This window comes from Triturus cristatus, chromosome 4_2 (assembly GCF_964204655.1).
Source record: "Triturus cristatus chromosome 4_2, aTriCri1.1, whole genome shotgun sequence".
In the NCBI taxonomy this organism is placed as follows: Eukaryota; Metazoa; Chordata; class Amphibia; order Caudata; family Salamandridae; genus Triturus; species Triturus cristatus.
In genome coordinates, this window is record NC_140586.1 from 698,644,949 (window position 1) to 698,668,883 (window position 23,935).

General features: G+C 48.3%; 1 protein-coding gene across 4 annotated transcripts in view; it reads left to right on the forward strand.

Moving 5' to 3' along the window:
• Positions 1 to 23,935, forward strand: part of USP24 (ubiquitin specific peptidase 24) — a 2,082,369-nt gene that overhangs the window by 1,041,517 nt on the left and 1,016,917 nt on the right. For all 4 annotated transcript variants that reach the window (XM_085602520.1, XM_085602518.1, XM_085602517.1 and 1 more), the window contains exons 43-44: positions 11,505 to 11,630; positions 13,591 to 13,689. In XM_085602520.1, coding sequence (XP_085458646.1) covers positions 11,505 to 11,630; positions 13,591 to 13,689 — 225 coding nt within the window. The remainder of the gene's footprint in view (positions 1 to 11,504; positions 11,631 to 13,590; positions 13,690 to 23,935) is intronic.

Sequence of the window (23,935 nt, forward strand, 5' to 3'; positions counted from 1 at the left end):
AGAAAGAGCGTCATTGACGATAAGTCACTTTTTCTTAGCGACTTTGCTTTTAATAGTTTAATGGCCCTGCTATGTAGTATGGAATATTTTAATTCTGTCTTCAGTTTGAGAAGTTTTCGATTCCAAAATTCATATACTGAATTATACAATAATATTACCTATGCTGTTTTAATGAGTTTCTAGTCCAACAGAAATGTCAGAAAGAATGATAGTAAAATATATGAAACACACAAAAGTTGATGGGAGGAATCCTTGCAATTTGTCTAACCACTGCCAATCAGTCGGCATTGCATCCCAACCCATCGTTCTTTTGCTCACCATGTCACCTCAGTTTGGACCCACCCATATGCAAATCAGTCTTGACACTGCTCCTCATGGGAACAGCCCATCCTGAACTGCCAGGCCAGATATCCTCCCTGAACCGGAACACTAGCAACCCTGACCGGTTTTGCCCTAGTCTGGTACAGCTTGGTTCCAGTGACATAGTGAGCATAGGACCCAGGTCTGAGCATACCCATGACACATAGGGCGGTACATGAAACACACAAAAGGTGATGGGAGCAGTAATATGTAGGGTTGTGTATTGATCTCTGTGCCTCTCGAGGCATCAGTGAAGTTCTAATTGTGAAGGGTTCTACAACAGGAGGTGCGGGAGGAGAGACGGTTGGATCCAGGAGCTGGATGGTTGGGTGTCTAGCAACTCCTGTCCTGTTTGGCAATAAACGTATCCTGAATGAACTTACCGACTGGCATCTTTTCACTGGCGAAGAGTTGCCTGCCTGCCAACAAGACATTGACACGTGCAGAGCGAGCAGCATTAAAGAAGTTGTGCAAGCCCTGTTCCTCAAGAAGACTGGTATTGAATCCAAGGGGAGCACGATTTTCTGTCCTGCTGGCACATTCTTGAAGTATCGCCATATCTTGAGGTACTGTTCAGTTTTACTCAAGCCCTTGCCATTCCGTTTCCATCGCAAGCTCCGGTGCTTGTTGCCTGATCCTTGCCTGACCTTCCTGCCTTGCGATTGGTCCAACGTGCGCAGGCATGCTCATATCTTCAGCGGCCATTTTATGTTTTCTACACATTCGCTGTAACACACTGCCTGACTCGTTCTGGATATACGCGCATGTATGCATGTTACGCAGAGGCACGCAGCGGCCATTTTAAGCCTCAGCTTCACTTTAATGCCTTCGGGGCACACCTTCATAACTTACGTGGTGACCATTTTGCTTTGGGCTATATCAGCCCAATATCTCTCAACACTGCAGCTTTGCAAATACGGCAGTGACACGCACACACACACCTACCTTTTCTAACTGTGTGTCATTCTTTTACTTCGGTGATACACACACCATGTGTGTCTCTTATTAAATTCATACTCAAGCGGTGACGCACACACCTCATTTTCTAGTGTGTACATATATTTTTAGCCTTTGTTGCACTGAATGTTTCATTCATTTTATTGTGTTGGAAATTTCCACTTTTTGCCCGGTTTTAACCCACAACTCTATAATACATTTGAGCATTTTCTTCAGTCGTGCAACAAACTTTATTGCCTCCGCCTGTGTTAACACCTAATCCTGCTTCACCTGAATCTGATTGGGGAAAAATGGAAATAAAGTTTTAAAGCATACTTAGATGCCCTTGATGGTGATTCGTTCACAGACAAAGAAATTTGCCAAATTAAGACACTGTTTATATTCTGAAGGCCGCAGTATTGTAAAGCATGTTTGTTAGACCTGGCACCTTGGCGTGAGTTTCCCTTCCACTTTTTGATGGTGTGCCTCGATTGTTTTTCTGGTGTTGTCCGCTCAGGGCGCTGCGCCACGGCTAATCCGTGCCGCAGCGCAAGTGCTCCCTAAGATAAAGTGTACCTGTAATTGATGTTCATGATTGGTTTATTGGATTCACTGTCAGTCCCCAGTAAAGTGCACCCGGAGTGCCAGGGCTTGTGAATGCCAATGCCGCTAGTGGGCTGCAGCGCTGGTTGCGCCACCCACACCAGCGGCCATGTAAAATGTGTCCTGGGTCTGCCACTGCCGACCCCGCGTGCAGTCCCGTGCTGTCAAGCTGGCTGGGCAAGTGCACACACTTGCCAGCCCCCAGAACCTTCCCTTAGCCTCATGTTAGTCACCCCTATGGTAGGCCCGCGGGCAGGGTGCGTTGTAGGTGTAAGGTAGGTCAGGCCCTGGTTGTGAGGCCTGTCCTAATAGTGAATCACCGCCATCTTCGTGGTTCACTATTGCAAGGCTACCTGTTCCCCTTAGGCCAGATGAGCTGCTGGAATTATTACATCCTATAATCCCAGCAGGCTCAGGGAACGTGGTAGAGAGATATGTTTAGTATGCCTGAACTCGGAATGATAAAATACTTCTTGTAGTCAAGTTTATTTTACTATCCTGGGTTTGTAAATACGACTTTTAGAAAGTCCGTATTTACTCGCTTAACCATCTCAGCCCGCCTCTGCTGTGCGTGTATCTGACTGTCTGGGCTATGTGAGTGACAGGGCTGGGGGGATGACAGGTAGCGAATGGCAGGAGAGCACCTTGGTGGGAGGTGGGGGTGTCCCTTGGACTCTGAATAGGGCAGTGCTCCACCACCACAAAGCTGGCTCCGCTCCCTGGGGAGCGACTGATGACTCAGCCTGCACCTGGCCCCGGACGGGCGAAGCGCTGTCCACAAGGTGATCCTGAAAGTACTTGTCCCCTGAATGCCGGCTCCACCTCCTGTGGAGCGGCTGATGTGCCTGCCCCTCACACTGAAAGCAGAATTCAGAGTACACCCAACAAAGTGCTCAGGACTGAGAACGACTTTGCGAAGGCCCCCCTGGCCTGAAAGAACAAAAGAAATGTGGTATAAAAGAAGGAGCCCTGCTCCTTGCAAATCAGAATCCTGTTTTACCACAAAGAACCTCTGCCCGACTAGAAGGAGAAGAAGACGCTAGAGGAGCTGGCCTGCTGCTTGCCTTGCTGAGAAAGGAGAGGAAGAGACTTGCTGACAAGACTTTGCTGCTTTGTGCTTGAACATTCTCCAAGGGCTTGATCTGAGCTTGCCCCCTGAACTGAACCCCAGGACCAGTGGATTCTCTGTGCTTTTGCTCGTCCTCCAATCGAGCCGTGTGTTCATCCCGCTGGAAAGAGACTGCGTCCCTCATCGCCCCCTCCTAGGGCTGTGACACTCAGGAGCTTGCCTGCCTTTACCCCGTGAGAGCCCCGCTCCGTCCGGAGCCGCTCTCTGTCCCCGGGCTAGGTTGCCTGCGCCCCTGTCACCGCCTGTCACTGGAGTGTGCTGAACGCGCTGTCAGCCCTCCCGCCGGAATCCGTCCGACGACTGTGATCTACGCCGGGTCATACAGCTGCACTGTCCGTGCCCTGTGACCCCGCTTCGCTATCCCCGGACATCTCAGGCCGCGCCGCCCCCGCTGTGGAGACCCCCCCCTGCACCGCCGTGCTAAGGGTCGATGGCCGCGCCTGCCTGTTGCCCACACCCGCTGATTGAGGATCCAAGAACACTTCCCCAAAGCCGAGAGTCGCACCGATCTGTGCCGACTCTCTCCATGCAACAGTGCTACAGGAATTCCAGTATCGGGCTCGGGGCCCGCACCGCCTTACTTCCCCGTTAAATCCTCACTGCACGCCCGTCGCACCGCCGCTGCCCGGGAGCCACCGGGAGGAGATGTGCACGGCGCGAGCGCGCCCACGACCGATGCGTGAGCCGCGGTAGGCCTGAAGTAAGTCAAGACTGGAATCTCCCAAGTGACATTGAGAAACGACTAAAGAAGTATTCGCGTAAAGAACTGTTTGCCTGCTTTAATAATCTGGTGGCATAGAAACAACGTTACTGGTCTTGTGATAAGTCTGCATATTGAGATAACTATTTTTACATAAAAGAACGTATTTTCACATACCGAAGCCTGGTGTCCGTTTCTGGGGGGATTAATGTGTTTACTGTGTGTGTGATTATACTTGCTTAACCAACAACGCCTGAAGAATCACCTTGGCTGCTCACGCCACGCACCTAGAGGGTGAGCAAGGGTCATTCCAAAAGGGGTTATCCTTTGCCCTGACGTGGAGGAGAGGGTCCCTGCTTGACACAAGGACATCCTTGCGCCAATCAGAGATCCCCGACTCTAACAATGTTCTAAAAGTCTTAGTTCTGTTCATTGAAGGTGAGGGTGACGGAGTTGAAGACGAATATGCTACAGCTATTAAATCTCTTGACACTAGATTCAAAGCATGTAAAAATGTTACGTTAGAAAGGCACAAATTCTGCAAAAGGGTGCAGTTAACTGGAGTGTCTGCATCTAGCTATGTGGGTGCTTTACGTATTTTGGTTGTTTCATTCGAATATAAAGCATTTGAGGAAGAGATGATCAGAGATCAACTAGTAGAGAAAACTAATAATAAAAAAGTTCAAGAGGCTCTTTTGCCCAAACCTGATTTGACTTTACAAAAAGTATTGGAGATTGCCACCAGGATTGAAAGCACCACTTCTTATCTGGAACAAATGACAATTTCCAGTACTAGTTCTCCAACACAAGATGTTTTAGCTGTCAAAAGTAAATACAAAACTTTAGAGAACAATTCACGCCAAGAAAGAACTGGTGGAAATGTGAGAACCAGTATCAGACCCTCTAAGTGTTGGGAATGCTACCATTGCGGCAGCACTTCTCATCTTGGCAATGCCAGATTCTGTCTTGCCATTGATAAAACCTGCGCCAAATGTTTTAAAAGAGGACATTTCACCAAAGTTTGTAAATCTGCTTGCAGATCATCATTCAATACAGACTCCTCTTCCAAGAAAGTTCTCAACATTGAGCAACTCGCAGGAGAGTCGTCCTCAAGTGAAGAAGACCAAATTTGCATGGTACCAGAATCTCAATGTGCTGATCCAGTCACTGCTATTACACAATAAGTAAGATGACCCTTGTGTGTCCTGAATGTCAACGAGTGGACATTAAGATGTTGGCTGATTCTGGATCCCCATTTACACTTATTAGTGATAAGATAGGGGAGGATTTGTTTCAGTCGCAAGGGTTTTCTTTCAAGCATTCGACAATATGGCTTGTTGGTTATGGTGGTAAAACCATCGAGGTGCTAGGTGAATTCTATGCCAATTTATGTTTCAAAAGCAGTAGATCTCAAGGTGGTGTGTATGTAGATGATACTTGTTTGCTGGGGTGGCATGACCAAGGTAATTTGGGTATTGTACTGGATCCCAATGACCCTCACCAAGTCATATTGAAGAAAGATTTGGTCTGTGTACAAACCATCAAGAAAGAAGCATGGGATTCTGCGTCCCCTGAAATTTTAAGGATAAGTTAGGCCTATTCAACGGGTTAAAGCACAAATCAGTGGTGCACAAAATTTGCAGGGTACACCTAGCTATGCGTGATGCATTCAAAAAAATGAATTAGACAAATTGTGTTCTATCGTTGCCATAGAACCCATTGAATCTTCCGATTGGGTTTCTCACATTGTTTTAGCCAGGAAAGCCAATGGGGCGTTGCGCATGTGTGTTGATCTTCGCGATTTAAATCGCCACATTTGGGTTGATCAACACCCATTGCCCAACATCACAGAAATAACAACTACCCTGAAGGATGGTAAGTGGTTTAGTCTACTAGATATGACTTCCGCTTATCATCAAATTGATTTGCATCCCGAGTCCAGGCACTACACTGCTTTCATCACCCCGCAAGGTTTTGAGGATTGTGGAGAGTATGTTCAAAGGCATCTCCGGGGTGATGGCATTCCAAGATAATGTGTTGGTGTATGGTTCTGATCGGAATCAACACAAAGAAAGATTGCATACTGTTTTTTCTATTCTACAGAGCAAAGGTGTTACCCTGAGCCTTGCAAAATGTAAATTCAATTGGAGTTCTGTGGAATATTTAGGATACAAACTGTCTTCCAAGGGTGTTGAACCTAAGGCAAGCCTTGTTAAAGCAATAGAGGATTTTAGTGCACCTGGTGGCAAGGATCAATTGAGATCCTTCATGGGACTTGTAGGAGAGTAGGGTCTGCTGTGTAGGAGAGTAGGGTCTGCTTTCTATGTTCACCCCCACTTTTTGCTTTTGCTTTACTGGTTTTCGACTTAGATGTGGCTGTGGGCCTGCTAACCAGACCCACAGCCCTGCTGTTCTCTCTCTAAATTGATACTATGTACTTTAGGTGCATAACCCATTTGGATAGGGTCACCTTATTGGCCCCTGTACAGTGTACCTTAGGTACCCAGGGCATAGGTGTATCCTAGGCCTACCAGGGGCTGCAGCATGTATTGTGCCACCCCTGGCCTGGCCTTCCATTATGACACAACTGGCTGATCACTCAGCTGGGGCAAGGTTGTGTAATCACTCCTTGCTTAGGTGTAGTATTCCTATACCTAACTTGCATATAGACACATGTGTACCTATCAGCCACTCCTATGGCAGGCCTTAACAATCCTGGAGGCAGAGTGCTTGGTAACATGTGAGATGGTGCTCTAGCATGAGCTGAGCCTGTCTGCAGCTTCCGGAACCATGTCCTTATAGCTGTTCTATGATATAGCCTACCATATACTCTTAAAGTGCCTTATAATCTTAAACGGTTATGGTAACTATGGTTTGGCTTTATCAAAACATGTCGTGTAAGGTGTCTAACACTTTGGAATAATACCCCCATCCCATTTCTGGGGATGAGGATATTATCCCTCCCTTCTAGAGGGAGAAGACATGTTGTAACCTACTTACCCGGTTAAAGTTAACCAGAGCCCCAGCATCACAAAATGGATGCTGCTGCCACAGACACAAGTCTGACCTCCTGCTGCTGGGAGTGATCCTGGCAAGGGAGGCTTGGACAATAGGTTTCCTGCCTTGGGAGGTGCGAGCACCACCCCAGACAGGCCTTAGTGTATTGGGGCACGGAGGGAGGAAAAGGATGAGACATGCCTGGGGCACACAAGGTGTCCCGTGCATAGTCCAGTTCAAACCGGTGCTGGGGCACTCCAGCCCCAGTCCTGGCGCGAAACTGGACAAAGGGAAGGGGGTGTAACCACCCCCCTCCCAGGTCCCACCCATAAGGCGTGACCTAGCAGGTAACCCAGCCCCCCAGATTAGTATAAGAGTGGTAGCTGGGCCCCAGGAGATTAGATTATCCTGAACCTGCAACTTGAACAGAAACTCTGGACCTTCGACATTCGACGAAAGAAGACGACTGAAGAATCTCCCTTGTGGCCAAGGAGTGGCTACCCTGTGCAAACAGGCACCATCAAGAGACTACCCTTTGCTTTGCTAAAGTTCTACGAGGGACCGACTGCAGAGCCCGACCAGAGCCTTGACTTCCAGACTTCTCCGACCCTGATCCACATCCACAGCCGAGCTGAGATCCGTGGAGGCGACAAGAGACGTGGGACCGGCTACCTGGGAAAAGTGGCTAGTATCTTCCAGCGCAGCTTCTGAGGCACCCTCGAAGTTGTGCACCGGGGATTGAGAAGCCCCAACCCCAAGCACCATCTGCACCGAAGATCAGCCCCCCACACTCCACGAGTCCTGCGTGGGGCCCTTCTGCATTTTCCTGCTTGCCGCGTCTGTCCGGTTGCTTGCCTGTTGGCTAGTGGCCTTTGTGACGACGCATCTAGAAATCTTCACCGCTGGTTTGGCTCCTCCAGACTGGCTCCCGCTTCCTTGCAAAAGAGAAACACCCCAGACCTTCCTGGTCTGCACCAGAAGCAAGTCCTCCGTTCTTCGTGGGTTCCGCTTGCCAAGGCTTGGTGAGTCCTAGTCCAACTTCGACGCCGCCGACAGCAAGAGCCTTCGTGGGACAGCTCGCCTCCTGGTCCTGGTCGTCCTCGACGTTCCCTGGTCCTCGTGGTTGCAGCGACAAGCTTCACCTTCACCTGCAATCTTCACGACATCGCCTGGTTCCTTCCTGGTTCCACGTGGTCACTGGCTAGTGACCTTGACTCTGTCCCTTCTGCTTGCAGGTCTCCTCTCTTCTTGATCCCAGCCTTGGGATCCACCGGACACTCTTCACTGACTGCCTGTCAGCAACTTTCCTTCAGGCATCCATAGAAGTCCACGACGAAACCCGACGCAAGTTCACACCTATGCACCCGCAGCCTGTGGGCTAGGTAACTTGGGTACTTCGGTGCTCACAAGGGTAGTGACTATCCTAGGGTCTAGTTTCCGAGTCTCGACTCTCTAGCTGCTTTAGAAGTGTCCTTAAACTGTTAATTTCTAACTGCTAGTAATTCTATCGACTTTTACGCATTACGCGTGAGTGTTTCCATTCTGCACCTGAATCCCGTGGGCCTCCCACTTCCTAACTGTTGCTAGTGTAGTGTAGCCCCAGCGATTTCCCTAGGCCTAGGCCTATCCTATTTCCGTGACAGTGGTCCTTATACCACTTACTTAGTAGATGGTTTGCGTGGCCCCTAGGGCCTAACTGTATTACTTACCTGTGTGACTTAATGTATGCTTAAATAAGACTGTGTTGTACTTACCTCTAATCTCATAAAGAGTGCTGAGGGTTTGACTAGAATAAATACACTTTATTTTACATATATATCTGTTGTGGTGTCCTTTCATTTGGTATTCAAGGGATTATATATGGTTTCACAGCTGGCTTCACATGCCATTCAGAGTTTAGCCTAAGACTGCTCTTGTCCATGCTACCACTAGGATAGCTGGTCTATAAGGTTGACTTTACAACCAATCACCATAAGGGTATTTGGACTGATATAAGGTGTACACTAGAACTAGTGACATCATACATCAGGCCAACTTCTCACAGGACTCATCGGATTTTATGCGAGATTCGTACCAAATTGTTCTGCCTAAACGTTTTTCACATGAGGAATCTTCTAAAAAAGAATGCAGTCTTCAAGTGGAGTGTTGTGCGCGCTGAGGAATTTGATTTAATCAAAAAAGAAATTTCTCATGCCATTCCTCTTAAGCCTTTTGACATTAATGACCGCACGATAATTATGACTGATACCAGTCAGAAAGGGCTGGGTGCTGTTCTCATGCAACATATAAATGGCAAGGATGAGGTGGTAGCTTTTGTTTCCAGAGGTCTTATGGATGCCGAAGCAACATACTCAGTGGTGAAGCGAGAGGCTCTAGCTTGCTGGTGGGGCATTGTTCATTTTAAACACTATTTATGGGGCTCCAAATTTGCTGTAAGAGTGGACCACAAACCTTTAGGTTCAGCCTTTTTACCACCAAGGGGAGAGACAAGGCAACCCCTTTGATTGCTAAGTGGCAATATAGACTTTTAGAGCACAATTTCAATGTTGAATATGTCCCTGGAATTAAAAACATTTTAGCAGATTGTTTGTCCAGGTTGTCCAGGTCGTCCCTGGATTTAAAAACATTTTAGCAGATTGTTTTCCAGGTTTCCCAGCTGTCTAGATGATGTTTGTGATTATGAAGATAGGAATTTTGATTCTGAGATTTTTTGTTATACTGTGTCTCATCCGGATGGTGCCATTTTGGAGAACGAATGGAGAGATGCTTATGAAGCAGACTTGGACATTAAGAGACTTATGAATTTGGTGTAAACAGGTTGGACGAGAGAATGTTCACAAGATGATATCAGCAAGTTCAAACATGTCTTCGATGAGCTATCTGTTGTCAATGGTCTCATCTAGTGTTCTTCCTTACTTGTAGTTCCTGTAGGCATGAGAGACAAGGTTCTTACGTTCGTCCACGAAGGTCATATTGGCATGCGTGCCATGAAAAGAAGAATTGGAGAACATTTTTGGTGGCCTGGCCTAGCTCGGCACGTGGAACACTTTGTGAGAGCTTGTTTGTGCTGTGCTGTTAGTGATGAATCCCAATTAACAGTTCCTAGTCCTGTTGAGGCTGTAGACGTTCCTTCTAAGTCTTGGTCCAAACTTGCCATTGACATCATAGGTCCTTTGACATTGTCTGTCAACGGAGTTCCTGAGTATGGAATAGTTCTGATGGATTACTACAGTCTTTGGCCTGAGTTAAAGTTTGTAAAAGTCCCACTACTGTTTGTGTAATAGAATTTCTTGAATTTCTATTTGCAAGAGAAGGCGTTCCTGTTGAGGTGGTTTCAGACAATGGTTGTCAATTCACTTCTTTACAATTCAAGAAGTTTATGGACTTTGTGGGAATTAAGTACAAAAACCTCACTTTACCATCCAAGGAGCAATGGTCTCGTTGAGAGGTTCAATAGAGTAATCGAAGAAAATATACAATTGTCTAAGGCCAGTGGTTTGAATTGCAAAAATGAACTGAAAAACCTGTTGTGGGCGGTACGCACCACTCCTAATTATGATACTGAGGTTTCTCCGTTCATTTTACTGAGAGGTCATCTTCCCTCTTCTAAGTTATTAAGAAGGTGGATTGGTGTGTTTGAGTCACCAGAAGGAAAGATGAAGGCGGTAAGCAAGAAAAGAGTGGAAGCTCAGAACAAATAAGTTCAGCCAAGAACTAAGGAGTTGAGAGTGGAAGTTTGAGATCTAGTCCGGGTCAAGTGTCCACGGATCTTGCCCAAGGGTGAGTCCAAGTTTTCTGATTTAAGAGTCAACAAAAGTGTGGTGAAACTGGAGGATGGCAGATGGTCGAACAAAAACAAAATCTCGGTTCCAAAGCCACATTTTGATTTGACACCTGGTCATTTTGATGTCTCGTGCTAATCAGGGTGTGGTATGTCATGACACTAAGCGTGTTCCTTCTTTCAGGTTAACAAAAATACCCAATAAGTTTCATGAGAATGTTGTGCATTAATAGGTTTTGTACTTTGCATTTCTCCGCTATGTTTTACATTGCTATGATTTTATGCCTTATGGTTTATTCAATTTTAGTTCCTTATTTTATTTTTGTTTCATTTGTATAGGGAAGATGTGTTGGGTTGTGTATTGCTCTCTGTGCCTCTCGAGGCAGCAGTGAAGTTCTAATTGTGAAGGGTTCTAGAACGGGAGGTGCAGGAGGAGAGACAGTTGTATCCAGGAGCAAGACAGTTGGGTGTCTGGCAACTCCTGTCTTGTTTGGCAATAAATGTATCCTGAATGAACTTCCCGACTGGCATCTTTTCATAATACCACTTAAAAATTGCCATCTTTCTCACAGTGAGAGAACATCTTTTTCCTGGATGCCCTATTAATTATTTTATCCATTAGAAACATTTGTTCCCAACGTCTGGCTAGAACTTTACTAGTAACAGTGGCTCCCTATGTGCCCTAGGAATAATGACTTTCGTTGACAAATGTATACTCATCCAGGTACTTTGAGTTCTCTAAGCTTTGTATGTAAAATATAACCTAATTTGGATGTAGTCATGGTAACTGGAATAATTAAAGGTCAGTTTGCTTTGTATTGAATGCCTCCTTTAAAAAACCCAGTGATGTGTTTTCTGAGGTACCTGCTTTGAGAAACAGCTTCAGCCTTAGTGACAACTTAATAGTTTGTTTTAGCTAACTATATTTTTGATGTACAGGACCTCATTGGAATGAAATGCGTACAGTTAATAGTATCAGTCTGTTTTTGTTTTATAAGGCATTACTTTCTATCGACGACGATACAGACAATCCGGATGACAATGTGTTCTACCAAGTCCAGTCTCTTTTCGGCCATTTGATGGAAAGCAAGCTCCAGTACTATGTTCCTGAGAACTTCTGGAAGGTATGCTTTCTTTCTCTGTTGCTCCATCTGAATATTACTGCTGAAAATAATGATATTTTGAAAAGAATGACTCTATTTTTATGGGATTTTAAGAAAAATCATTTTATATTGTGTGTAATCAGAGCGTACGGAAGCAGTGGTATTTTGTGGTTCTCTACCAGTGCTAAAATTAACTTTGCCTTCGTATAGGCAAAAGCAGTAAATATTTTCAGTCCAAAAGAAAAGCAATCTTCCCCTCTCACCCTTTGTTTCTGCAGCTTTGGCCATGTCATTAACTGTGGTTGTATACCCAGAAATGAGGATCCACCTGGCAGAAACACCACTGATATTCTCAACTTCTGCCCCTTCCTACATCATGGTTATGTAGTACTATAGGGAGCGACTGTTAATCTTGCAGAACTGTAGATGTGGACACAGGAAGGAGCTGGTGGAAGATGATGGGAGAAACCTCCTCTCTTTCTGTCTCTTGCTGGCTTCCTTTCTCATAATGCACTTTTTGAAATACTTTTACGGGCGTTTAATGCATCATGTGGACACATGCAGTTGATTTAAGTGTGTATGTATATATAAACATATATATATATATCTGACATGTCGTACCGAATATGCTATTTACAAACTGAAGTGCTCCTACAATCTTGAATATATTGGCAGCACTAAGTTCCCGGTTCATAAACTCATTCTTCAGCACGTTAGGGCTATTGTTAATTCTGACCACAATTACCCGGTGGCCAGGCATTTCAAATCTATCCTTGATAACAAACTGAAAGATTTGGAATACACAGTTCTAGGGTCAGTTCCCAACCCCGGTCGGGGGGGTAATCGAGTGAAATTATTGAGACAGAGAGAATCCCATTTCATTTTAGCTCTCGATACAAGAGTCCCTAATGGTCTTAACATGAATGAAGATTTGCATAACTTTTTATGAACCAGTTTTTTCAGGTGTTTTTTTGTATAAGACGGTACTGTATTTTTGATAATCATCTGCTCCCAATGAGTCTGTTACATCTATCTAATTGAATTTATATTGGTTTGTTCTGTGTTTTTATAATTATCCTTGCACTGGCTCTTTAGTATCGTTTAGGCTTAAGCGATTCAGGGTTCTTTCTACTGCTGCTAAGTGTTCGAGGCAATATTTTTGCACTGCACTTTTTTGCACTTTTTGGTATTTCATATCTTGTTGTTTTTTACAGACTGTTTTTAACCTTTTGGCATTCTATTTTATTTGTATTTGTAATAATGTTTTATCTTGCAAAATCGTTATTTATTGATTCTTATATATTCTTGTCCTTCTCTTAGTATTGGGTCTTTTTAGATTCGATCAGCTATTTCTCCAATATTGCACTTGCACTTTATTGATGATTCTGCTGCCATTGATCAGAATGATATGGATTGGACTATTATATATATTTTTTGTAATTTTCATCATTGATCGATTTGCATGACAGGTGTACATATATATGATGCTTTTCTGGTTTTGTTTGATTTACATCAGGTCTCATCTACTATTTATGTATTGGGAGAGAAACACAATTTGAAACTGTATATTTAGGGCACTTGCCGAAGATTGCTTGTACAGATCAGTATTAACTAGCATTTTACGTCCCAGCATGGAGACGCATCATGTGATCAAGCTCCCTCTGAGGAGCGAAACGCGTCATGGAGGACACTGGTCCTGTGATATATTGCTGCTAATAAAATTCTACTGCTTCATCCACGTATGGTTTTTGGTTCGTGATTCGATTTGGAGATCGGAGGTCCGTGCCTGGAGTTCCGCTTTTGCTACAACGCGGACTGGACGCTGTTTGTATATATATATATATATATTTATTAAACCATACAGTACCATACATATACATAGGCTTCCCACCCAGAAGCAGAATTCTGTTTGATCTCACATAACTAGATTGAAGTGTGGATTGTAATGAGGACTTTTTTTTGATTTGTGATATATGTTTAGATCTTCAAGATGTGGAATAAGGAGCTTTTTGTCCGGGAACAACAGGATGCTTATGAATTCTTCACTAGTCTTATAGATCAAATGGATGAATACCTCAAGGTACAGTATTTGTCATCATGTTAGAATCCACTCATATCTGTCAATTAAACTTAAAAAAGAAAAATACTGTCAATTCACATGTCAAAGAGATACCAGTTTGAGAAGGTCCCTCAAGCATTCACAATCCTGTGAGGATTAATCTTCTCTTGTATGCTGCCTTTGCCTTCTTTGCAGATTTTCTTTTCTCTGAGTTTTGTGAGTTTAGGAAAGCATTTTGTAAGTTGACTTCTAGACTTTCCACCACTCTCCTAATGACTTTAAAACCGAAGTTGTAATTCAGTCTGTAAGTTGGGGAAACAAGATCTGTAGAATTCACAGACCCAGTTGATAATAATTGAGCCCATGGACACAACTCAAGCAAATGTTATTTTTCCTATCGCTGCTCAGTTGCATTATAGATGTATGTGAAAAGGTGGTTCTGCCACTCATCAAAATCTAAGACATTTATACAATTTATTTCTCTCTAAAAATAGATGAGAACAATCAATAAATGAGATAACAGGACATTATATCCAAACCAAAAAACGCAAAACTCGTGTTTTATATTTTAACAATGTGTTTTTATCTGTTTGTGAAAAATCAGTGTAAGCTTATTGTCATACATATATTTACATACACACAGAATAGCTTTCTAGAACTAACATTAAGGACTCCATAGTGCACATACATTGAAATATTTACAAATCACAGGACATTCCCCAAAATAAATGGACATATACTACATAGAAAAATTATATTTGAACACAGTGTGAAAAAAATAATAATAAAGAGATAGGAATCACAACCCAGTGTGTGATTAATCAAATTGTTGGTCTAGTATCCTGGGTGATCCTCTACACTTGTCATTATAGCGTCGACGTTTTGACCCCTCAATAAAAGCGATATTTTAACCGTCTTAGTGGGGTCTTCCTCTGGACTATCTGGAAGAGTCTGTGTGCAGCCTTTGTGGGGTTTCAACCCTTTGTGGTACTGTAGTATCAATCTGGTACTGTTATGGATTTAATCACTTCAAGGTTATCTCAGACAAGTCATCCCTCCGGCGCATGGGGCTCCATGTGAATTTCTTTGTAAAGTGGAGAAGTGTGGCTCAATGATTAGAGCGGCAGACCCTGATGCCGAGGTCTAGCCCGGGACCAGGGTTCAATTCTCCGCCTCGCCGGGTCTTGGGCTCAAAAATTCCACAGACCTGATAATTCTCGCCTCGGTGCCTCTTCCAATCATGGAGTCCCACTCTGCAACTCTGGGCAATAGCTTGCTTAATCTCCACAACGGCCCCCACAACGCTAAAGGATGCCTGGCCTCCACCTTGGGGGTGCCCAGGAGTGGACGCCTCACAGGGGAAGCCAGGATGGGTTCCACAGCGGTATGCGTACAAGCGCCTTGAGACCCTTGCGGGTGAGTAGTGCGCTATACAAGTATCAATTTACATTAAATATGGATGGGCGACTCCAAGGGGCTCTGTGCTTCCTATCCAGGCACTTCTTTTAAGTCCAAAGGCTCATAGATCGCCTTTTGAAACTGGAAATTTAATGTTCCTCAAGATGAAACAGAGCGACTGGCAGCCCTCGTCCTCTGTATGCTTGTTATTTAGACAAGCTATGGTACCAGTTAATTATTATGGTTCTGTGAGAAAGTGCCCTCTTTCTTGCATGGTATGCCCCCACTTTTTGCTGAATTGCTTATGTACTTTGACTGAGTGTGCCCTGGGCTCTTGCCAATCAGGTACCCAGGGGCTGTGTTCCTTCCCTAAAACTGCATTGAAGCCTAAACCCAATTGGCATCTCTGGCCACATGTCAGCCCCTGGTAAATGGTACCATAGGTACACAGGGCACTGTGACCAGGGAAGGCCCCTAAGGGCTGCAGCACTTATTGTGCCACCCTTAGAGGCCCTGTACCCTGACACACACACACTGCCTTTGCAGACTGTGTGCCTTGGTGCAGAACAAAACAAAGAGACAACATGGCACACATCCCTGTGTGCCATGCCCACAAACCACTGCCCTGGCATACATCAGTCAACCCTCTAGCTGGATGCCCTATGCCAATGGTGAGGGTACAGGTGCACGAGCCCTGTACCCCTACAGTGTCCAGGTCCATTCCTGGCCCCTGTAAATGCAGTGCTGCCATTAAGAGTATATGGTGCTGGGAGGTTGTCATTACGAACTCCACAGCACCATATTGGCTGCACTGAAGACTGGGAAGTTTGGTATCAAACTTCTCAGCACATTACACCCATACTGATGCCAGTGTGGGATTTAATGTAAAATGCACGACAGAGGGCATCTTAAAGATGCCCCCTGAAACTTGACCAACTCCCAGTGACCTGACTGAGTGGCTGCGCAGACCGCCACCACCAGACATGTTTCTGGACCCCTGGGTCAAGAGCTTGCTGCTCTCGGGGGCCTGAAACAATGCACATGCTGGGATGAGGTGCCAAGCCTCCTCCCCCAAGATGGGCAGGGTTCACGAAGGAGAAGCTTCAAAGGCATGCCACCTTTGTGAGCTAGACCACTTGCTGTACTCAGCAACTGGTCCCCACTGGTTCTACCCCCCACTTTGGGCGGGAGACCCGGCGGGAAAAACAAAGTGAGTAAGAGATTTGTGCCCGCCTCTGCCAACTTCACCCCTCAGGTGGGGGAGGCGAGGTGAAGCACAACCTCGAGTCCCTGCCATCTTGAGGATGGGGGGACCCAGCCAACTAGGGACAGGCTCCAGCCCCCCTCCCACTGGAGAGTGGCAGGATAGGGGGTGTACCCACCCCAGGGAAGGGACCCATTGGTCCCTGCCCTTTACCTACCTGTAACGCCCCTAAATTTAGTATTTAGGGGCAACCTGATCCTTCCTTCCTCAGATCCTGATTCCGAAACTACAAGAAGAATGAAGACCAGCCGTGCAGCTGCTAACAAGAGGACGACAACAACTGACTTGGCCCCAGCCCTACCGGCCTGTCGACCCTCGAACCTGCTCCTGCTAAATCCCGGCCTCTTCAGTGGTCAACGACCTCACAAACCCTGGAGGACCTGGCTGCCTTGCTCAACTAAAGACTGGGACTCCCACGAGCAGTGGCTCTGCTCAAACATCTGCAACCCCAGGCCCCGGCCTGAGACCGCGGATCCTGCCACTCTGCACCCGCTGAGCCCGGCCCGAGCTAAAGTGGACAAAGACCACAAGGACGTCCCTCCGGCGACGGTGACCCAGAATCCAGCACCCAAGGACTCACCTAGACGCTCCTGATGACGCCTGCAGCCTCAACACCAGGGACCCCTCCAACCGCGACCAGCAGAGGGTAAGATTTCCCGATGCCAAAAGACACCCCTGCACCTGGCGCCTCTCGGCCCCCTGTGCTCAACTCCTGGGTGTCTACCCAACCTACAGCTTCCCAACTTACCTCTCGAAGTGGTGGTTGCACCTCAAGAATCACCGTCCCCGTGTTTGCAGCCTTTGTTTGTCTCACAGCTTTCCCATTGAAATCCATTGGGCGCCCGATGGCCCAGAAGCCCACTGCACCCGGCTGCCCCAGTGCCGCTGAGGGTGCACCAACTACCCTGTTCGACTTCCCCACTTGCCCTGAGTAAGTGACCAGGAGCTTTGCTCCCACAGCCGCGTTGCCTGCCTGCTAGCAGTCACCAACCAAAGGCCCCCTACCTGCCATAGGCTAACATTGGGCCTACTCTCTCTGCACCCGGCCGCCCCTGTGTCGCTGAGGGTACAGCAACAGTACAAACCTGAACCTGGGAGACCCCTGAGTATTGCCCCAGAACCTTAACTCTGCCAATTGAGTACTTACCTAAAAGCTGATGACTTACATTTTGCCCATAGGATAACATTGACTGGTTTTCACTTGGAAATTCTTCTAAGTGTTGAGTTTTGAAACTTTGAAATATTCCCTAAAAATCGTCCCATTAACGAAAACAAAATTACTCACCTGTTCTCAGGAGAGATCCCAGTACTGGACTTAGGTGCCCAGCACTGACCAGAAAGTCATTACAACTGTGATTTTACGATAACTTGATTTTCCTGTTTTTTACCAGAAATTCTTCCAAGTGTCGATTTTTGCAACATACAGATATTCCTTAAAAATCGCCTGTTTAACAAAAACGATTTCTGTCAACTGTTTTCAGGAAATGTCCCAGTGCTGAATCCAGGATCCAGCACTGAGTAAGAAAAAGTAATGATAACCTAACTTACCTGCTAAGTGAATTTCCTCCCGTAGGATAACATTGGTGATTCTATGTGAAAAGGTTTCCAAGTGTCAACTTTTGAAATACAATTATATTCCTTAAAAATCATACCTTTAACCAAAATGCATTTACTCACCTGTTTTCAGGAAATATCCCAGGGCTGAATATCGGATCCAGTCCTGTGGTTGGAAAAGTAATCTAAACAGTAATTAACTGCATTTTACTTAAAAAGCCCATTCAATGGCTATATCTGCAATGCAAACTGCTTCCTTAAACCTGTAATGAAAACCACTACCAGTTATACTGCAATTCTGAACTGTGTTCAAACAAGACAATCACTACTGCTTACCTGTATCAGGCTTGCTTGGTTCTAGAAATAAAACAGTATATTTTTTTTTTATACAAAACAATTGGCCTAGAGTTCATTTCTTGAGTGTGTGAGACTATTTGCTGACTGAGTGTGTACATCAAATGCTTTACACTGTCCTCTGATACTGCCTTACTTCTCGACCAAGCTACCACTTCAGAGAGTAAGGTTCTATCTAACTTTAACCTCTGCCAAACCTCTGGAGACTCCTGGACTCTATACACACTGTACCTTACTTTGGTGCAGTATATATAGAGCCAGTTTCTTACAGGTTGGGAGTGGATGGACTCTAGGCAGCCAGTCTGATTCTGTATTGCTCGTATCAATTCTCTAAACTTGTAAGATTTTCCTCAATTGTTTAGCTGCGCTTCAAGAGACACATTAGTGATAGATTCCTTACCTTAGAATATCCCCAGGCGTCAGACTGGATCCGGAGAGTTCTCGTCAGCAGTACCCCATGCGCGTCGATAGGCGTCGTCGTGCAGCGCCGCTTACATCGCTGGCGTCGTAGCAGCCGAGATGACATCGTCGGAGCTACTTAGACACGCCCACGCGCGCTGATGTCAGTTCGTTCTTCTTGCGCGCCAGCAGGCGCAGATCCGAGAGAGAACGGTACTCCTAGTTATTACTTTAACTTGGTTTTTGATAATTTGTTTCTCTTGTTTTGTCAGGTACTCTAATCCTGGTGCAGTAGGGATGCCCGGGTTTAAGTCCTGTAGGGTCTGCCGTCGGAACATGTCGGTGGCGGACCCGCACGCAGTGTATCTCTTGTGCTTCGGGCACGCCCATGACCCCAAGTTGGGCCCTGATTGGCGGGCCATGGAGCTGAGTGCTTTGCAGGAGCGTTCCTGAAAGTTGTTCGAGGCCCGACAATCTGTTCCGCACCGATCGAGGTCCCGCTCCCGTGGCAGAACGAGGGACCGGTCGCGGAGCCTACACCATCGCTCGTCGGACTCGTGGACAGGTAAGTCAAGGCACCATAAAAAGTTGAAGAAGCGACGTCGCTCTTAGTCTACCCCTCACCGGTCGCGGGACGTGGTGGAGGGGGTGGGTGGTCACTCCCCTGCGGCTCCGGTGGAGCCTCCGTCGTTGCCTGCGGCCTACACACGCCATCGCCGGGTGACCTCAGCTTTCTCACACAACACCTGACGCCTCAGAGTCTGGTTGTCCAGGCTTCTGACTCTCCGAGCGCATTCCCTTCTGCTCCTCTGGACAAGGAATCTAAGAAACTGGAGCAGTTTGGAATTTTTTTTTCACTTCTGCCACTTCCGGGTTGCGGGCGGTGAATACTGCCTGCCTGTTGGGCCGCTATTCACATTCTGTGTGGGACACCGTGGCCCAGGTTCTGCCTCAGTGCCCTGTGGAAGCTCGGGCGGTGCTCTCCCAGGCCATTACCGAAGGGAGAGATGCTGCTAAATTCACTAACCATTGTGGACATGACACGGCCGATTCCCTCGGCAGGGCACTTTCCACAACGGTGGCGCTCTGCCGTTACGCTTGGCTCAGAACTACTGGCTTCTCCACGGATGTCCAGAACACTTAGTTGGACATGCCCTTTGATGGCACAAGCCTCTTTGGTGACAAGGCGGATAGCACCCTGGAACGCTTTAAGGACTCTCGGGCTACGGCCCAGTCCTTAGGTCTTGCCACCACGCGCACCTCCTCGGGTTCTGCTTTTTGCTCCTTTCGAGGTCGGGGTCGAGGCGCCCAAGCGCGTTCCTTTCAGAACTGCCGGCCAGCGCAGCCGCAGTCTTAGCGCAGCCAAGGTCGTGGGGCCCCCCATTGTTGGTCCTGAGGCAGGTAGGCGGGTCAATCCACCACCGCCCCTGCCACCACCGCCTCAAAACCTTCCTAGTCTGGTGTTTCAGGCGCACCAGACGCCAGTGGGCGGCAGGATTCGCCATCTTCTTCCCCACTGGCGCACTATCACTTTGGACAGGTGGGTTCTGCAGCTAGTCTGAAAGGGGGAGCACCATGACTCCACGGACTGCGAGGCTTGTCAGCAGATGAAGCCGAAGTCCCGGCGGGAGCACTGGATGAAACTCCTCGGCCTGCATGTCCAGGTCGATGTCGTCCGTCCCCCGCGGAAGGGTTCAAGAACCGACCGCTTCCGTCTCCGACATCGTCCCTCTCCAAGGCAGCAAGGGTGTTGCTCACCTGTTGGTAAGTGTCGCAGTTTGTCCCCGAGGCCCGGTCCCCGGCCTGTGGGGAGGCGCGGGTTCTCTGCGGGTTGTGCGGCCCTGTGCGTCGCCACCCAGCGCGGGTGCGACCAGAGCCCAAATGGAGGCCTATGCAGTGGCCTTGCAGGCATCTTTGGCTCTTCCTTCTTCTCCTAATCTTCCTGGGACGTCTGCGGATCCCTTGCCATGTGCGGGGCCTTCTGCGGCGCCGACAGGTTCGGCTCCAGGTTCTGGAGATGTGGGGTCGTCTGGGTGCGGCCCTCCGGGATTCCCTCCTTCGGACCACGGCACCTCTGCCTCGCCGCAACCCCCCATTGGGTCCCTGTGGTGTTGCAGGAGGTTGCCGGGGCTCGAGGCTCGTCCTCGAGTCCCCCTCTGGGCAGGCGGCGGCCTTGTCCGAGGCTGGGCTGATGTCGCTCAGGTGCTGTCGGCTGCTGGCCCTGACAGCACCGCAGGGGCCGGCTAGGGGCCCGGGCCCCCCTTGTTGCAGTTTGTCCCCGATGCCCGGTCCCCGGCCTGTGGGGGGGGGGGGCGTGTTCTCTGCCAGAGCCACTTCTTGCTTGTGGTATTCGGCGGAGTCCCTTCTGTCTTCCTCTTCTCAGGAGGGTGCCTGTGCTGATCTGCGGCACCATGTGTTGGATGGCCGGGAGCTGGCGGCGATTATGCTTCATTTGGCGCTGGACGTTTCTGAGGTGCTTGGTCGCACCATGGCTTCTTCAGTGGCCCTTCGTCGCCATGCTTGGCTGAGGGGTTGTGTTTTCCCTGAGAACGTTGGATAACGGCTGGTTGACCTTCCCTTCGATGGCACTCTTTTGTTCCACGCCCCTGCGGATTTTGCCATTCAGAGGTTCCTTGCGGGGCTTCGTCCTCCTTCTCCTCCTCCTCACCCCCCCCCCCCCCCCTGCCCCCCCCCGCCCCCCCCCCCCCCCCCCTTCCTCAGTGACCTTGATGTCGGTCTGTGTTCTGGGTGGTGTTCTCCGGTTGTTTTCTGGGGCCTAGTAACGAGTAGCCCTGGTCGTGTGTTCTGTGTGGTTGGTGTGCCTTCAGGGTCCTTCCGTTGGCCCTTCGGTGCTGTTGGCTGGTGGTCCGGCCCTTATTTGACTTGTGGTTTTGGCTGTTGGTAAGCCCGTGTAGGTCCTGAGATTAGGCCTTCTGTGTCTTCTTTATTGGCTGATTGGCAAGCCGTTTGTGGTTTTCTCCCCAGGTCTTTCTGTTTGTCCTCTGCTGCGGAAATATTTTCCTAAGAGGTGTTCCCATGTTTCTTGGGACGTAACATACCCTATGTGGGTTAATGGTAGCTATTACATAGCTCTGTCATGTGCTGGGGAGGTGTGGTTGCCCTTTGAGCTCCTTGCTCTCCGTGGCGTCACGGTATGTCGCAGGTGCGAACTACTTGCCGATTGTTTTGAAGCAGCTTGCATTGCGTCCAGGTCCGTCCTTCCCCTGGTTCGCTACATCGCTAGCCCAGTCTGGCCTGCTGTCTGCGGCATTGTGTTGTAGCAATTCTGCTCTTCTGTCCGGTGTTTCGGCTTAATCCACTGTCTGGTGTCCTGGGGGGGGACTGGCTTTCCTTGGCTTCTGTGTTCTGGTGGATGGCTTGGTCCATCCTCCGTCTTTCTTTCTTTTCTGCCTGGTTCCACTTCTTTGGTGCTCTGTGTGTGTGTTTCTGGACCGGCCCCTCCCTTGGGGTGTGTCCTAGCCCTTCCTGGCCTCTGCCTTCGGCTGGCGTCTAGCTTGTCCTGGGTGCACCGTTCCGTGGTGTTGCCTGCCGCTGGCTTCGCATGCCCGTGCAGGCCTGTTTGTTCTACTCCACCGTTGTGGCCTTTGATGTATTCCCTTGTGCCGTCTGCGCTTTGGTGGTGGAGCCGTTACTGCCTTGTCCGCTGCTTGCACCTAAGGGCGTTCAGCTTTTTCTGTCACTGTGTCTGTGTTTCTTACGGTGGGCCCTGCCCCCGGTTCTTCATCTTCTCCCTAGGGTTTGAGGTGGTCCTTGTGTTCCTTAGGGCTTTCAGGCGCTGTCTGCCCCTGCGGGGTGTGGGCAGTTCTCCCTTGGTTGGGCTTAGGATATCCTGGCCTTTCCCTTCTTGTCCCTGTGACAGGTCCCCTGCTGGGGCCCTGTGTCTCTCCTGGTGGGGAGGCTCTCTCGCAGGCCCTCCTCCCGTCTGGGTATGGCTAGGGTATCTATTCTACGTTAAGGAATCTGCGGCTAGTAGTCTCTATCAGATGTACAAGTTACTTACCTTCGGTAACGAAGTATCTGGTAGAGACGATTCTAGCGGCAGATTCCTTCACGACCTGCTCTGCAAGGACCCTCTGCTTGGGTTTCTGCAGTCTCCTCCCTCTGGGTGGCTTGTCTTCTGTGGGTGTCCTCTTCGTTTTCTTCTGGTCAGGCATCCCTCCAGCTGGTTTCTCTCCAGCGTGAGGGCTTTTTTTTGCTCTTTCCCTCTGTTTCTGATCCCCACCCGGTCTTCTTCGTTGGGGTTGCTTTTACCTGTCCTTTGACCTCCTACTCCTTTCAGGGGTTATGGCCCTCCTTGGCAAAGTAGTCTGCGGATGGATTACCTGTCCTTTGATCTCCTAGTTCTTTCTGGTGGTATGGCCATCTTTGGCAGGGTAGTCTGGGGATGGATTTTTGTTGTTCCTCTGTTCCGGGCTTGTGGCCCTTCCCTTTGTGGTTGTGGTTGCAGACCCTCTCTCTCTCTCTTCGTGTCACGGCGCTTTCACATGCTTGTGCCTCCAGGATGGCTCTCGCCTTGGCTTGCAAGGTGATTCCATGGAGTGGCGCTTTGCGCTTTTCTTGCTCTGGCTTCGCTGCTCTGGCCTTCTGGGGCTTTACTGCCACCTGATGCTTTCGCCTTGGCTTGCAATGTTGTTCCTCAGAGTGGTGCTCTGCTTTTTTCCTGCTCTGGCCTGCTGTTGTCTCCTTCCGGTGCCTTGGTGCCACCTGGTGATGTTTCTCACCTTTTGTTTCTCTCTATTTTGTTTCTCTGGTTTTTTCGCACACTGTTCCCTTGCGCTCCTCAGTTTTGTTGTGATGGCTCCTCGTTGTGGTGCGAAAAACGTTCTCCGAAGCAAACTGACGTCAGCGCGCCAGGGTGGGGCTTATGTGACCTCGCTGACATCACACCCGTGGAAGACATCGGGCTGAGTCGCGTGGTACCGTCCCCTGGCATGCAGAGATGCTGGGCAAGAAAGTTTTCCGGGTCCAGTCTCCTGCCTGGGAATAATTCTATGTTAAGGAATCTGCGGCTAGAATAGTCTCTACCAGATACATCGTTACTTAAGGTAAGTAACTTGTACTTTTGGCCCTGGTCCTGGGTTTCGGTCAGGAAGACCCTGAGGCTGCTTGGCCTCATGGCCTCCTACATCCTGCTGATCTATCATGCCAGATGGCATATGTGGGCTCTGCAGTGGGACCTGAAGTTCCAGTGGACGCAGCATTGGGGAAAACTGTCCGACTACGTCCAGATATCGGAGGGCACTGCACAGGACTTGCAGTGGTGGCTCATGGACTAGC